The sequence below is a fragment of the Pristis pectinata genome, chromosome 7, assembly GCF_009764475.1.
Source record: "Pristis pectinata isolate sPriPec2 chromosome 7, sPriPec2.1.pri, whole genome shotgun sequence".
Classification (NCBI taxonomy): Eukaryota; Metazoa; Chordata; class Chondrichthyes; order Rhinopristiformes; family Pristidae; genus Pristis; species Pristis pectinata.
Genome location: NC_067411.1, coordinates 82,208,152 through 82,222,401, shown reverse-complemented (window position 1 = coordinate 82,222,401; position 14,250 = coordinate 82,208,152). Strand labels below are relative to the sequence as shown.

The window sequence follows — 14,250 nt, the reverse complement described above, 5'->3', positions numbered from 1 at the left end:
TGAGATAAGAACATTACTGCTCTGCATGTCATAATACTACATTAGATGATATATTTACCCACTAAGCATAGAAAAAAATAAGCTTGGAATGTAAGCAAGGACCCAATCATATGCTATTATTTATCCTCAACATATAAAACTTAAGAGCAGTCAAAGCAAATTCTGGCAGGTGTTACAAGTATTATTTTAGAAGACTTCAATTTTTCCATGGAATCAGTTGTCACTGTGAGTTTGCACACAATAGGATCATGGCAACAGGACTTGAACATTTCAAATATTGCTTGGAATGTTTTATTTTACTATGTACTAAGTTACAGAAAGTAAAAACAGAAAATGCTGGAAAAACTCAGCAAGTCAGGCACAATCAATGAGACTCTTTGACCAGAGTTCTTCCAGGTTTTTCTAATTTTATTTCAAACTTCTAGCATCTGTGGGCATTTTTTAAACTTAAATTATGGAAAATAATTGACTTGCTGTAATTAAGATGTTTAGGAGAAAAGTTGGATGAGGCACTTCTGGTGTGTTAAATTGTCATTAATAATAGTTTTAATGCCAAATCTGCATCCACAAAAAAGAACAAAGTTGGAAAATCCATGCTTTTGATTTGAAATCTTTTTGTTTTATTTCACACTTTAAGTGCATTAAAACCTGCCTGGGCATTTCGCAGATGCATCTGCTGCATCACTCACATTCTGACCTGTAGGAAGTGGATCTCTCCAAGGCAGCATGAGGAGGATAAAGGAGAACGATAGGGGGACCACAGGAGACTGGTTGAATAGAGAGGGTGCAATGGCACATGGATCTGAGGAGACCCCCTCCCTTTATTGTGAAGTGGGCCTTATTTTGCCCAGTGATCATGGGTGCACAAAATCCCATTGATCAGTGGCAGCATCCGGTCCACAAATCAAGGGGTCTATGAGTTGCACTTAGCAATACACGGACTCCTCCATCTTTAAAGAGGGCGGCCCACACTATATTTTTAAAATAAAAATTACAGGAGCTGCTTTTTATATGTACAACCAATGTCTCAGCGTAGCTGACTACTTTCAGAATGTTGTACTCCTTATTTTATCGTAAAGATATTTCAGTCTATCCAGGTTGTTTTTTTTGATCAGTTGATTTGGATTAGCCACTTTTGTTCAACAGTGCAGACATCATGGTAAACAGCAATAAGTAGAAAACTCCCAGAAGTGGACAAGAAACTTTCTCCAGATTCAATGTTTGAACTGGATGATATCTGTACCCAATTTGACAAATAGTGGCATTAGTATTTGTTTCAATGCATTTTGCAAAGTAATATATAAACAGACTTAAAATATAACTGTTTAGTATGTTCATTAAGCTCCTAGTTTTAATATTATATAAAAATCATAAACCTACTGTCAGCTGCCCTCAGTGATGCCCATAAAGTAGCAGTGTATAATCCAAAAAGAAAATTGAAAGAAAGCGCAGAATGAGAATACTTTACTGGGCCTATCTAGTTCATTCCTTTTCCAAGTTAAACATCAGCTGCTTTTTTGTGGACTCAGCTCATCCCTTTGGAGCACCCTCCTAGGTTTCAGAATGTAAATAAAGGAAAACTTTAGAACATTTAGCTCAGCTTAATCCTCGATTGTATATCCTTAACAAGCTTCTTTGAATTACATTTTCAGGGGGCAAGTATTCATTTCAAGCCACTATTCAAATCTAATGGCACATGTTTGTGAAATCATAAGACCATAAGACATAGGAACAGAATTAGACCATTCGGCCCATCGAGTCTGATCTGCCATTCGATCATGGCTGATTTATTTTTCCCTCTCAACCCTATTCTCCTGCCTTCTCCCTGTAACCTTTGACACCCTTACTAATCAAGAACCTATTCAACCTCCGCTTTAAATATACCCAATATCTTGGCTTCCATAACCATCTGTGGCAATGAATTTCACAGATTCACCACCTTCTGGCTGAAGAAATTACTCTTCATTTCTGTTCTAAAGGGATATCCTTCTACTCTGAGGCTGTGCCCTATGGTCCTAGACTCTCCCACTACTGCAAACATCCTCTCCATGTCCACTCTATCCAGGCCTTTCAATATTCGGCAGGTTTCAATGAAATCCCACCTCATCCTTCTTAACTCCAGCAAGTACAGGCCCAGAGACATCAAATGCTATTTTACCAATTTGTCTAAATTCCTCTGTAGCTACATCCTATAGTTTTATTTTCTGCTGGTAAAATACATGAGATTTGATGTTATAGGGATCAGAGGGTAGGAAAATAATGTGAGCAGCAGCAAGTAGCAGTTTAGCATTAATAGAAGTCTTGAATAGATTTGCTATGGTATTACAAGGATTGAAAAGTTTTAACTGTAAGGAGATGTTAGTTAAACAAGGATTCTTACCGAAACAGTTTGAGGATGTCTGAGAAAGGTGAAACGATTATGAAAGCTTTTGATGAGATAGACAGGGAGAAATAATCTCTACTGATAGATAAGTGAGCATAAAACTCAAATCAATAATAAAAAAAAGGTTAGAAGTATGTATTTGTACAGTTGTTAGGACATTGTTACATCTAGCTGAAAACAATGGTAGTAACAGAATGCACAATAAATATAAATTGGATATTGAATTTTTAAAATTTATGACAGGGAACTAGGAAAGGTAAGAGAATGGGATGAAGTGGATAGCTCTTTCATGGAGTTGACATAGGAGAGGATTTCTTCTGCAATTAAAATTGTATGATCCTATTATCAAAAATAAATTGGGATTGGCAAGCCTTCTCACATTAGTAACACAGAAGTGGTGAAAACATTTTTACCAAATGAAAGCACATAGGACACTAAACAGAACAAAACAAATGAACCCAAAAACAGATACTGGTGTTTTGAAGAGCATGGTGGAAACAAAGCTTCCTGTAATAATTCACCAATCTCTCTCATGTTATTGTATTGTAGAATGATTTCTGGGCCCTTTTTACCTTACACAAGGTATTCTTACACAGTACCACAGCTGTTCTATTCTGCAATCAGAGTTTATTAGTGCAGAAGCAAAATAATACAGTGAATAACTACTTAGATTTTATATTTCTACTCTCTTCGATCTTAGCTGTATTGGAAACAGTTATGAGAAGCACAAATTTATTGTTTTTATTTGCCATGACAGGAATGTTTTTTAGAGATCTGCAAATGATATTGAGTGATACCTGTTGTATAAAATCAATAATACATGAGATGTAATTCTGAAGATGTCTGTTACATGAACAGCTCCTTGCTTGTGATGAGCATAGTTATATAATTGGGGTTATAGGATTAGAACTCTCTGACCCATGTTTGGGTCTTTGCAAAATTGCTCCCATGGTGTTAAAGATAATGGTCTTGGTTCAATGAAAATGGGAGCTTTGTGAAGATTGGCTTGTCAGAAGTCTTCACATAAAGAAATTTCTGAGGGATAATTTCACAAGGCTCTGCCATGGATGTGGAGTTTTGGCAATAACATACCCTTGTTGGAAGATCAGGACTGAAGTGTAATAGTTCAGTGTTGATTCACATCAATGTCAAAAGTAGAGTCTCATGAAATTCCCTCTTGATTTGTATGAAATTTATTATGTGAGTTTGAGTGACTTAATACTCCAGCATAATTCTAGCTCTGTGATTGAGGTACGGTATTAGTAAGGCAGAACGCAGGCCACTTTGATTTTTAAATAGTCATGATGAAGGAATATTGATTCCTTGAACCAAAAAACTCCCCTGAAATCTCTTTAAACCAGAAGGCAGATTGAATGACAATCACCCTGGGCCACCCATTGTTAAACTTCGAGTTCACAGGGACATACTGAGCAATCATTAAAATTATATTAATAAAAGATGCTTGTACCTGAGGAGTGTTTGCTTTCTTAATGCAAGATTAAACCACAGAAATACATACCTGAGAAACCTTTTATAAAGAACAATTAAGTCAAATATTTCAGTCCTTCAACATTCTATTTTCTGAAAGGATTGTGACTTTTTTCTTTTCTTTTTCCTACAATATACTTTGAGACTAGGGAAACCTCTGAAAAATTTGGAATTTCATCGCATGAAAATAATCTTTGCGGGTGGATTTCCAGGAATTAGTAATCCAATTAGCTCACTTATGCAAGAAAGGAGAACATATATTTATATTCACTGAGTATATTCTGGACAGAGATAGACAGTTTTGTAGAAATTAAGGCAATCAGAGGATTATGGGGTGAGTACAGGAAAGTGATGTTGAGGGAAAGAACAGCCATGATCGCATTGCTGGGCAGCCACAAGGGACTAAAAGGCTTGCTCCTCTTTTTATTTCTTCTCCTGCTTCTAGTTTTTTTTTAATATAGGTATTTATAAAGCATCTTTCATCGAAACTCCCCAAATTATTTTGAATTTAATGAAATGCTTTTGAATTGTAATCTTGTATGATGAGCATAGTTATATAATTAGGGTTATAGGATTAGAACTCTCTGACCCATGCAAGGTTACAAATGGCAAAATCTGAGAAAGTGCAATAGCAGGCTGCCTGTGAAGCAGGGAGATGTGGTATGGGAAATGTAGGCGATGGTGTGGAAGTGATCCCTAAGTAAAGCACTCAAAGGAAAACTTATCTGTAGGAGGGTAGAAAGCATGAGCTGCCCTCAACCCAGTTTATCCCATGTTTTTATATTCTCATCAATTTACTATCCTCAAGGCACAAAATGACTCCAAGTTCAAGTCATACAGGTGTGAATACACAGAACTATGCTGACACTCCAATGCACTATTGAGGGAGTACCACACTTGTTGGAGTTGCCAGATTTTGTATGAGGCATTAAACCAAAGGGCCCAGGTAACATTAAAGAGCCCTCAGCATTATTTAAAAAAAGTCCAATGTTTATGGCTGCTTGAACATTTTTGTAAATGCATCATCTTTTTTATTATCACTTTGCTATTTGTGGGAGCTTGCTGTGTGCAAATTGGCCCCTGTATTTTCTGCAATACTATAATGACTAGACCGTAAACGTAGCTCACTGACTATAGCATACTTTAGGGTATCTCAAAAGGGATGCAGAAGATGCCAAATAAATACGTCTTTTTTTCTTTCTGAAGTCATTAAATTCATTGCTAGTTATGGTTCAGTGAGCACCGATTGCCTCTAGCACTTCACATCAGGCCGTTCCTAATATATGTGCCTGAAAGTGAGAGTCAGCAGAGTGTTAAATGTGGATGAAGAAAGGTCCATCACAGCTGAATCCTTCAACCAGGAATGATTGGTTAAAAAATCAGAAGCAGAAATGCTGGCTGATTACCTTTGAAGTTGGAAATGTTGTAGCCAGTTTCAGCCCCTTTCCTGCCTCTGTCTATGAGTGGATGACTCAGCACAGAGTGGCGTTCTAACTTGGGAATCATGCCTTTGCCTTGGGTATTCATGGGATAGTTAAAATGTTCCAGTCTTACTTTGGGCCCTTGTGGAACTGCTCAGAAGATACTTTCACCTGCAACAGTTCAGTTTCTGATGAGATAAATAAGAGAGAGTATTTGGTTCTTTGGAAGTTTTACATTTGATTTATATGGGTAAAGGAAACGTCTGCATGCACAGCCTATAGGAATATAGCAAATGTGGAGCATTTATGTTGTGCATAAACAACTACCCCTTGTGATAGGCAGCTGGTTTGAATTCCATGTGTTTTGATTAGTGATGTCTTAATGGAATTCTCTTCAAAGAATTTTTAAGATTGATTGATGACTGAGACCATCCCACCCCCAATACTTTGTTTTTATTTTGTGCTGACAATAATGTTCATTGGCAGGAGTTCTGCTACAACAGAGAGAGGACATCATGCAGTTATCTTTATGAGTCATCCAAACACAATACTAGATACATGTCAGGAAAGGAAATATTAGCTGAGAGGAAAAAATGCCTTTGATGTACTTAAGCACACACTGATTTGTGCAGGGCCTGCAACTGTTGCTCTCTCATAAGAAAGTGTACGCTTATGGTTTTGTAGTCTTTCTAAGGGCCTCCAAGACCACCCATTGCTTTAAAACAGTCCTGTCCTTTCAGAAGAAACTGTACATTTATGTCTAGCATTGGTCTAATGGCATATAGAACTTTGATCAGTTCTACGAAGCTGGTATTGCAAGAAGTCAAATAAAAAGGTGAAATTGATCAAATATAGTCCCAAGCATTGCCATGTTACCAGATATTTGACATGTATAGCACAGGCTTTGATTGAACCTGATGAAACTGTGGGAAGAATTATTAAAGTCTTACAGGTCTCCGCAAAGGGAGGAATCCGCCAGGGTATAGTTTTTGTCAGATATTCATAGAAAGATCTGAAGCACTTTGCTTAGCTAGCAGCACTTCAGTCAAACAGGATGGCAGAATGCTCAGTAAAAATAACACAGATGGAATTTTCACAGCTGCAAGTGAAAATTTCAGATTCCTCTGTTTGTTTATATTGATCTTTACAATCCTGTTGCCAAGAGCCACTTGGCAATGACAAAATACATTGACAAGTGCACATCTCACTATTAAAGAACATGTGCTGATGGATTCTCTGTTGCAAGTGGAGTTAAGCAAGGAACAAACTGCTTTGGCACAAGCAAATTCTTGTGATGTGTCTTGGACGAGAGGTGTGTTGCACTTTTCTTTCAGCCAAATATGGCCACAACACACATCTTAAAGGTTGTTTTTTTTTCATACTTCTTTCTAATTGTCAAATCAAAAGAGTTTTCCAGTATACTTTCCAGGAGGAAACTGTGCCAAATGGACCCGGAAGGTGCCATGTTTGATTTGTGGTCTGTGCTAAACTCACTGATCTCAGAGTGCTGGCTATAAGGATGTTATGATTAGCCTCAGAAATCCTGCATATTAGTAAGTGGAAGATAAGCCGAGAAAATCTACAAACCTTTAGCAGGAACACAAATGAGATCAGGCATAATTTCTGCCCATTAATCTTCTATTCCACTAATCCAGTCCAGAATTCTAGGAAGCAGATGACTAGAATAATCAAGTGGGGCACTTATGGACATAATAGTGCATAGAAATATCATCCAAGACCCAACGCAAAACTGAAGTGCCAGAATTATTTTGAAATTCGTTCAATGATCTTCCTTTTCTGTATTTAAGGGGCCTTCCTGGGGCCCCACAAGTCTGAGGAGCGAGCTGAGTTGAGATCCACAAGCAGACCCCAAAAGTCTGTCAGCACCTTGGATAAGGCAGGGCTATAAAGCAATTTTAGTATAGCGGTTAGCGTAACGCTATTGCAGTGCCAGTGACCCAGGTTCAATTCCGGCCACTGTCTGTAAGGAGTTTGTATGTTCTCCCTGTGTCTGCGTGAGTTTCCTCTGGGTGCTCCGGTTTCCTCCCACATTCCAAAGACGTGCGGGTTAGGAAGTTGTGGGCATGCTATGTTGGCGCCAGAAGCATGGCAACACTTGCAGGCTGCCCCCAGAACACTCTACGCAAAAGATGTATTTCACTGTGTTTCGAAGTACATGTGATTAATGTGATGTACAAAATATCTTATCTTAACCTCTGAGAAACTATGGAGCAAAGTTCAACACCAGATTGAAGCTCTACCACATCACCATACCAGTAATGATGCTCCAACCTACCCCCAGTCATAATTTATTTCATTTCATTTCTTGAATCCATTTAACACACAATCTACAAGGTTCTGAAATTATTATCACTTGGATAATGCATTAAAGGCGTCTTTACTGCCAATGCATATGGGACTGTATGTTCCAAAGGAGTAGATGGAGTGCGAGCAATGAAAACTTGCAATGAGAGAAAGAATCCTTTTCTAATACTATTCTGCAACAGACCACTAGGAAATGGGCCAAAGTAGCAGGGGGGATCATTTGGCTTTTAATCTCTGTCTGCCAGCGTAAATTGTCCTCTTGTACTGCAGTTTCCTCTGCAATAGTATTAGCTTTGCACCTCACCATCTTTTTATTTGAGGAATCAGCATATGTTAAATAGTGCAACCTGGCTATCAGGTTTTACCAGACACTGGACCATCAGGCCCTCTTAGAAAACAGAGTTTCAAACAATCAACATTTCATTATTCTGCACCTTCATTTCTTTTAAACTTTCTGATCAGTGAGAGGAAAAATATTATTGCTAAGAATGGGACAGATATTCCCTTAGTATTAACATGGAGTAATCCTGGTGCTGGTGCATTTCAATAAGATGCAAAATGAAACTCGTATGAAACTCCAGCATGTCTTAACCTTCTTCAGAATTTCTACGAAACCAGTGTGACTTTTGCTTGGCTACATCAAGGCTTTTCTAAATCACGGTGCTATATTTGTGACAATTTGTGGGATTAAATATCTCATTAAGTGTGACAAACTCTTTGCTATTAGGTGCAGCAATATAGCAGAGTTACTTATGAAGAGTTCTATTGCTTGGCAATTAGACTGACTCTATAAACAGTTCAAGCAATTGCAAATCAGCCAGTGGTTGCTTACCATATTTTAAATCAATCTTAAAAATGTCCTTAAAACTATATATGTTAAAATATTTTATTTTGTATAATTTATTCTCAATTAAAAAAAATTATCCATCTTTTTAACTATTTCACCCACCCACTTTTGTGTGTGATTTATGAAGCTTATGCTTGGCTGGCATGATATCAGCTGACATGCCTTCCAAATTTCAGCCTCCATGAACAAGATTTTGTTTCAACCTCACTTTATTTTAGAAGTGGCCAAGTACGTAGTTGGGGGTAACAGGCTGTATTCTACCACTCTAATATTGGCGGAGGCACCAATGTGATGAGCCATGAAAACCAAATGTCATTCAAAAAATATAGTACAGGATTTATAAATTATCAAAGCTGAAAGCACTGCATGCGTTTTGCCAATACCTCTCATCTTCTGTTTTAGGTCCTGCATATTCTACAGAGCCTGTGATGATATTCCGAGAGGAGTGGAACTTTTGGTCTGGTACAACGATAGCTACTCATCATTCTTTGGGATCCCCTTTCAGTGCATTGCACAAGATGACAATTGTAAGCATTTCCTTCAATGCCTTTAAAATAATTTTAATATTGAATAACCTTTCACTGCCATATTTGATCTGCTAACAAACATTCCCTGACGAAACACATGTGTTTAATTGGTGAATTTTGGATGGTCTTTGCCAACTGAGGTGTTCTTTTCTGTCAAACTGGCAAAAGCAGCAGAATCTTGCATGTGTCTGCTGCTCTTTCTTGAAAGCTGCATGGCATCCTGATTTGACTTGCTCAATTATTGAATTGTGATGGTGACAACAAAGTTATACTTGTTCTGTGGCTGTGCATACAATTTTGCTGAAATATTTGCTGATCTCCATTAAGATTAGGTTTTCATTCGATTTTTTTTTCAAATTTTCCTAATTATGCATAGGAGAAATAAAATAAGTGATCTGGTGATAAGCAAGTGAACAGATGTGCATGATTAATTCTGTATTGCAACATCTGAAAAAAAATTAGCCAGGCTAGAAAGAACAAGGTAGTTGCAGGGCAGCAATTCTTTGTAACTAGATTATTGGTTGGACAAACTTCACAAAAGCAGGCTTACTTCTGGGTAAATGGTTGAATTACCTACCTCATTATGGACTTGCTCTTTAGTTATAGTTTAATGCCATCTTTTATCATTTCAAATTATTATCAACAGAAAACTTATGCTCATGAGGTTGCTAAGAATAGGGTCAAGATATAAGTTTTCTGTGATCATTGCAAACATTCAAGCTTATCATTTTTATTTGCTACACTGCTTAGATAGTATTGCATTAAAATAGAAATTGCTGCATTTCAACAGAAAGTGCAGGGATATGCATGAGACATTAACAACAGATGCTGAGGTGCCTAGAAAAGCAGTTATTTATCTTTTCACTTAAAGCACCAACTCATTTTGTGTCTTGTAAAGAGTTATTAATGATTTGCATGTATATATTTAGATATTACTGTTAATATTACACTGAATGAATATGAACCATAAGAATTAATTGCATTAACAGCATTACAATATTACAAACATTTACTACATTTACTAAGGATGTATTTTTAGATGTGAGAAATAATTCTCTCTATAACTGAAGAATATACAATAAGTACAATGTTGCTTCAGAAACTATTATTGTCAAAGTAAACTCAAAATTTACAATTAAATCTGCGGTGTGATTATTGTGATAACATAATGATTGCTTGGATAATTCCATAGTACATTATTGGTTATTATTTTAGGCCATGGATTAAGTGCCTTTTTAAATCTGTTCCAGAAAATGGGATTAGTGTAGATACAACATGTTGATAGTTCAGATATGATAGCTTCCTTGTGACCTGTAAATGTTATGATTCAACGAAAATCTGCAGGTAACATATTTAATACAGCACATTAACTTGTTCTTGACTGAAGCTTTAATAAAATAATCTTTCCATTCCTTTCATTTCCCTCACCTGTAGTTTCGGACTAACCTTCTCCCAGAAGTTAAGGTCCAAACGAGAAACAATCAGGTTATTTGTGCACTATGACTTCATACTGATTTTGCTGCAGAGGCTTTCATTAGCTATCAACAAAGCAATCCATAACAAATAGCATGAGATGAATCACAAATGCAATGAAATCATCCAAATAAATAACTTATGTTATTACATACAAGCTTTATGTTTGAAGTTGTAATCCGTATATGACAGCATTGGAACCATACCCAACAGATACACATCAATACTGAAGATATTGTTAGGATGGAAACATTGATATACTTTGTTTTGAATTAACTATCCTTTTTATTCTTGTGATAAGAATAAAATATCTTATCTCCAAAACTGTATAAGCACTTAGGAATTAAGTATAACAAGTCATATTCACAAATGCTAATTACTATGTAAACACTTAAAGTTATCATTTTGATAAATTTAAGAATAATCCCAATTTGTGCAGATTTTATGTGAACTTTGGAATCAAATCACTCTGCTAACTATTTAGAGCCACCAAGCCTCCAGCAAGATTCTGCAACAGGTTTGGGGGTTGGAGGGTGGGAATCGGAAGTCTTCCAGTGAGAGTGGAGATAGTATACATTGCTCATTGGCTGGAGGCCATTATTATGAGTGCCTAGGACCAGATAAATTTGTAATAAAGAAGGAAAGAAAACCAGAAACAGTGGGAAATCTTCAGCAGGTGAAGTAGCATATGTGGAGAAAAACATGGAGTTAATGTTTTCGGTCAATGACCTTTCATCAAAACTAGGAAAAGGTTGGAAATGAGGTAAAGTTATAAAGAAGGGGTGAAGAGAACAAAAGGAAGACTTGTAATTGGTTTGAGACCAAGCAAGATGGAGTGGTGGTGGTGCTGGGTGAGATAAGTTGCTGAGAGCTTGTCAAAGGAAGCTGATCTGTCTGGAGGTGAGGTGAATGGAAGGTGAGGTGAATGAAAAGAGAGGAGTGAGGCAAACAAAACAATGTTGGAACTGTGAATTACAAAACACTACAGAAGCTGGAAATCTGAAGTAAAACAGACAATGCTGCAAGTACTCAGTGTGTCAGGCAGTATTGGTGGAGAGAAAAACAGAGTTAACATTACAGGTTGATGATCTTTCACCAGAACTGGCCATCAGGTTGTCAAATTGTAAAATCAACTCCAGTTTTCTCTCTCTGCAGAAGGTGCTTCACCTCCTGAGTACTTCCAGCAATGTCTATTTTATTTCAGGTTTACAGCATCTGCATTGGTTTATTTCTCTCAGTTCCCACAATGTTTTTTTCTCTCCCCTCTGTTTTCGTTCATGTTCCTCTCTTATACGTCCACCAGACAGATCAGCTGCTTTTAACAGGTTTTCACCACCCTCTCTCAACTGACAACACCACCATTTGTGTCATTTAGTCTCTGTTGACATCCCCCCCCCCCCCCCCATCACGGACATCCTTCTGTTCTCGGCCCCACCCCACCTCCTCTGCCATTTAAAACACATTTGATTTCTAATTCTTCCTAGTTTGGATGAAATGTCATCAACTTGAATTATTAACTGTGTTTCCTCTCCACAGATCCTGCCAGACTTGTTGAGTATTAACTACAATTTCTGCTTTTGCACCAGCCAAAACTGATCTACACCTCTTAAAAGAGAGGCAGATTTTGGCTGGAGCAGGCTCTGGGAGTGATACTGGAGGTGAAACTGACTAGGAAGCAGTAGAGAATGGCACACCAGAGCAGCCTATCAGCTATATAGACACTGCATTGGAGACATGCTGGAAAATGAAAGAGATTTGGAGAGACGGATGGGCATCACACGTGTGTACACACTCAAAGGCATGCACTCACATACATGCACTCATACACATGCATCCATGAACACACACACACACACACACACACACACACACACACACACACACACACACACACACACCAGGCAGTGGGGACCAAGACCTGTACAAGTGGATTCCACAAGCCCTAAGAATCTGAATTTGTACATATATATGACTTCACATAAGTTGTCAATGTGAATAAGTGCATCATCAGATATCATATCCTACTAACTACATCACTGGCCTCAAACGCTAGTCAATTCACCACTATCCCTCACCTCCCAATAAACTCTATCGATCAAGACTCACTGTACACTCATTGAATGCTGCTCCAAGCCTCACATCCATTTCTCACAGTCAGCACACATATTCAGCTATTCAATCATGACACGGACAACAGTCAAACACTTACCCAACACTCACTAATTCTTGTTCGCCTATCTTTCGGGATGAAGCTATGCACAAGCTGAGGCAGTAGGAATTAACCATAGGGGTAGTACTTCCATGAGGAGGAGGTGTATCTTAACCTCAGTGGAGGAAATGGTGCTGCTGATGACTGGAACAGCAATCACAGTGCCTGTGCTGAATCACCTGAGGCAGCAGTATCCTCAGAATGATTTGTCCTCACAATCTTCTTCCTTTCCAAAACCCAATCTGACTTACAGACTGAAGATGGTGTAAGTATGTACCTCTAACGTATCTCCATACTTACTTCACCACAGTCTTACCCACATACCTTTCCTCTTTCACATAACCAAGACATCCAAGCTGATCTGCCAGTAGAGGAACAGTAGGAACACAGTAGTGATGAACACTGCCACGCAATTTCACACTCAGCTACCACCTCAGGTAGTGTGCTTATCTGAGAGGGCAGCAAAGAGGCAGGATCTATGCACATTGAGACATTAATCACAAGAAACCTTCAGCCAGGCACAAGGTCAGGACAACACAAACATCGGAGTCCAATGTCTGCTGCAGAGGACCCAGATGAAGATTTCAATGAGGCAATCCACAGAAGGTGTTTTGTATGCACCATGAAATGCCTGGTGCATTGAGAAGGCGGGCAGAAAGCCTTGGATCAATGTCATAGCAAATAGAAGATTGCAGCAGCAGCATTGCAATGGACTTTGCATGGTGTACAAAACTTGTACCCATCCTTTCCATCTTGCAAGTGGCGGGCACTTCATTCACGTACTTTACCCAACAATGATGTAATGTCCAAGGGCTGATGTGTCAGCTTCTATTGTTGAATAACTGGCTTACATCAGAATCAAGATTCTTCAGTCAAAGCTATGACTGCTCTCAAGCAACCTTAGCAGAATGACTTTGGATAGCAGAGAGCCTTGCAGGGTATTATTGCACTCATGTAATCTATTGTCTGAGTTACCAGGTTTATCGAGGCACTACCATAGGTTTGCTCAAAGATCCATGAACCTCAAACTTGGCTTCCGCTTTCAGGTATACAGCATTCAATATCCAACTCCTATCACTTTGCTGGTCAGTGATTTTCCTATGGCTCATCAACCATCCAGTTGAGATGTCTGCCATGCAGGAACAGATGGTGCAGACTGTAGAGTGTCTTCTAGGACAAGAGCTGCTGGAGATTATCTTCTGAGGCCTTGAGCTGTTTTTTTCCACTGAAATTCAGGAGCTATGTAATAGCAACAGGGTAGCTCTGCTTGGTAACACTAGGTCTGCACACAGAATACAGGCAGTAAGGGAACACTAAGGGGTAACTTCGAAGATAAGGCAAAAACATGCTAGATCTTTGCTCTTACCCTATGATACTTAGCAGCAGAGTACCGAGCACTTGCTTGGCATTAGCTGTCACACGAAGAGTTTATGGACACCCAGCTAAATGCATCATTTGAGGAACTCTCCAATTGACATCCCTCTTGTGGCCTCCCTATCCCTGCTAACGTCGATCCTTGATACATCCATTGACAATTAGTGACATAAAGCCCAGTTGTCATCATCCATCTTCACCTG

General features: G+C 38.4%; 1 protein-coding gene across 2 annotated transcripts in view; it reads left to right on the top strand.

Annotated features, from left to right (window-relative positions):
* The window catches only part of prdm6 (PR domain containing 6), a 157,585-nt gene that overhangs the window by 98,991 nt on the left and 44,344 nt on the right, over nucleotides 1-14,250 (top strand). For both annotated transcript variants that reach the window (XM_052020024.1, XM_052020023.1), the window contains exon 5: nucleotides 8,867-8,991. In XM_052020024.1, the coding sequence (XP_051875984.1) occupies nucleotides 8,867-8,991 (125 nt within the window). The remainder of the gene's footprint in view (nucleotides 1-8,866; nucleotides 8,992-14,250) is intronic.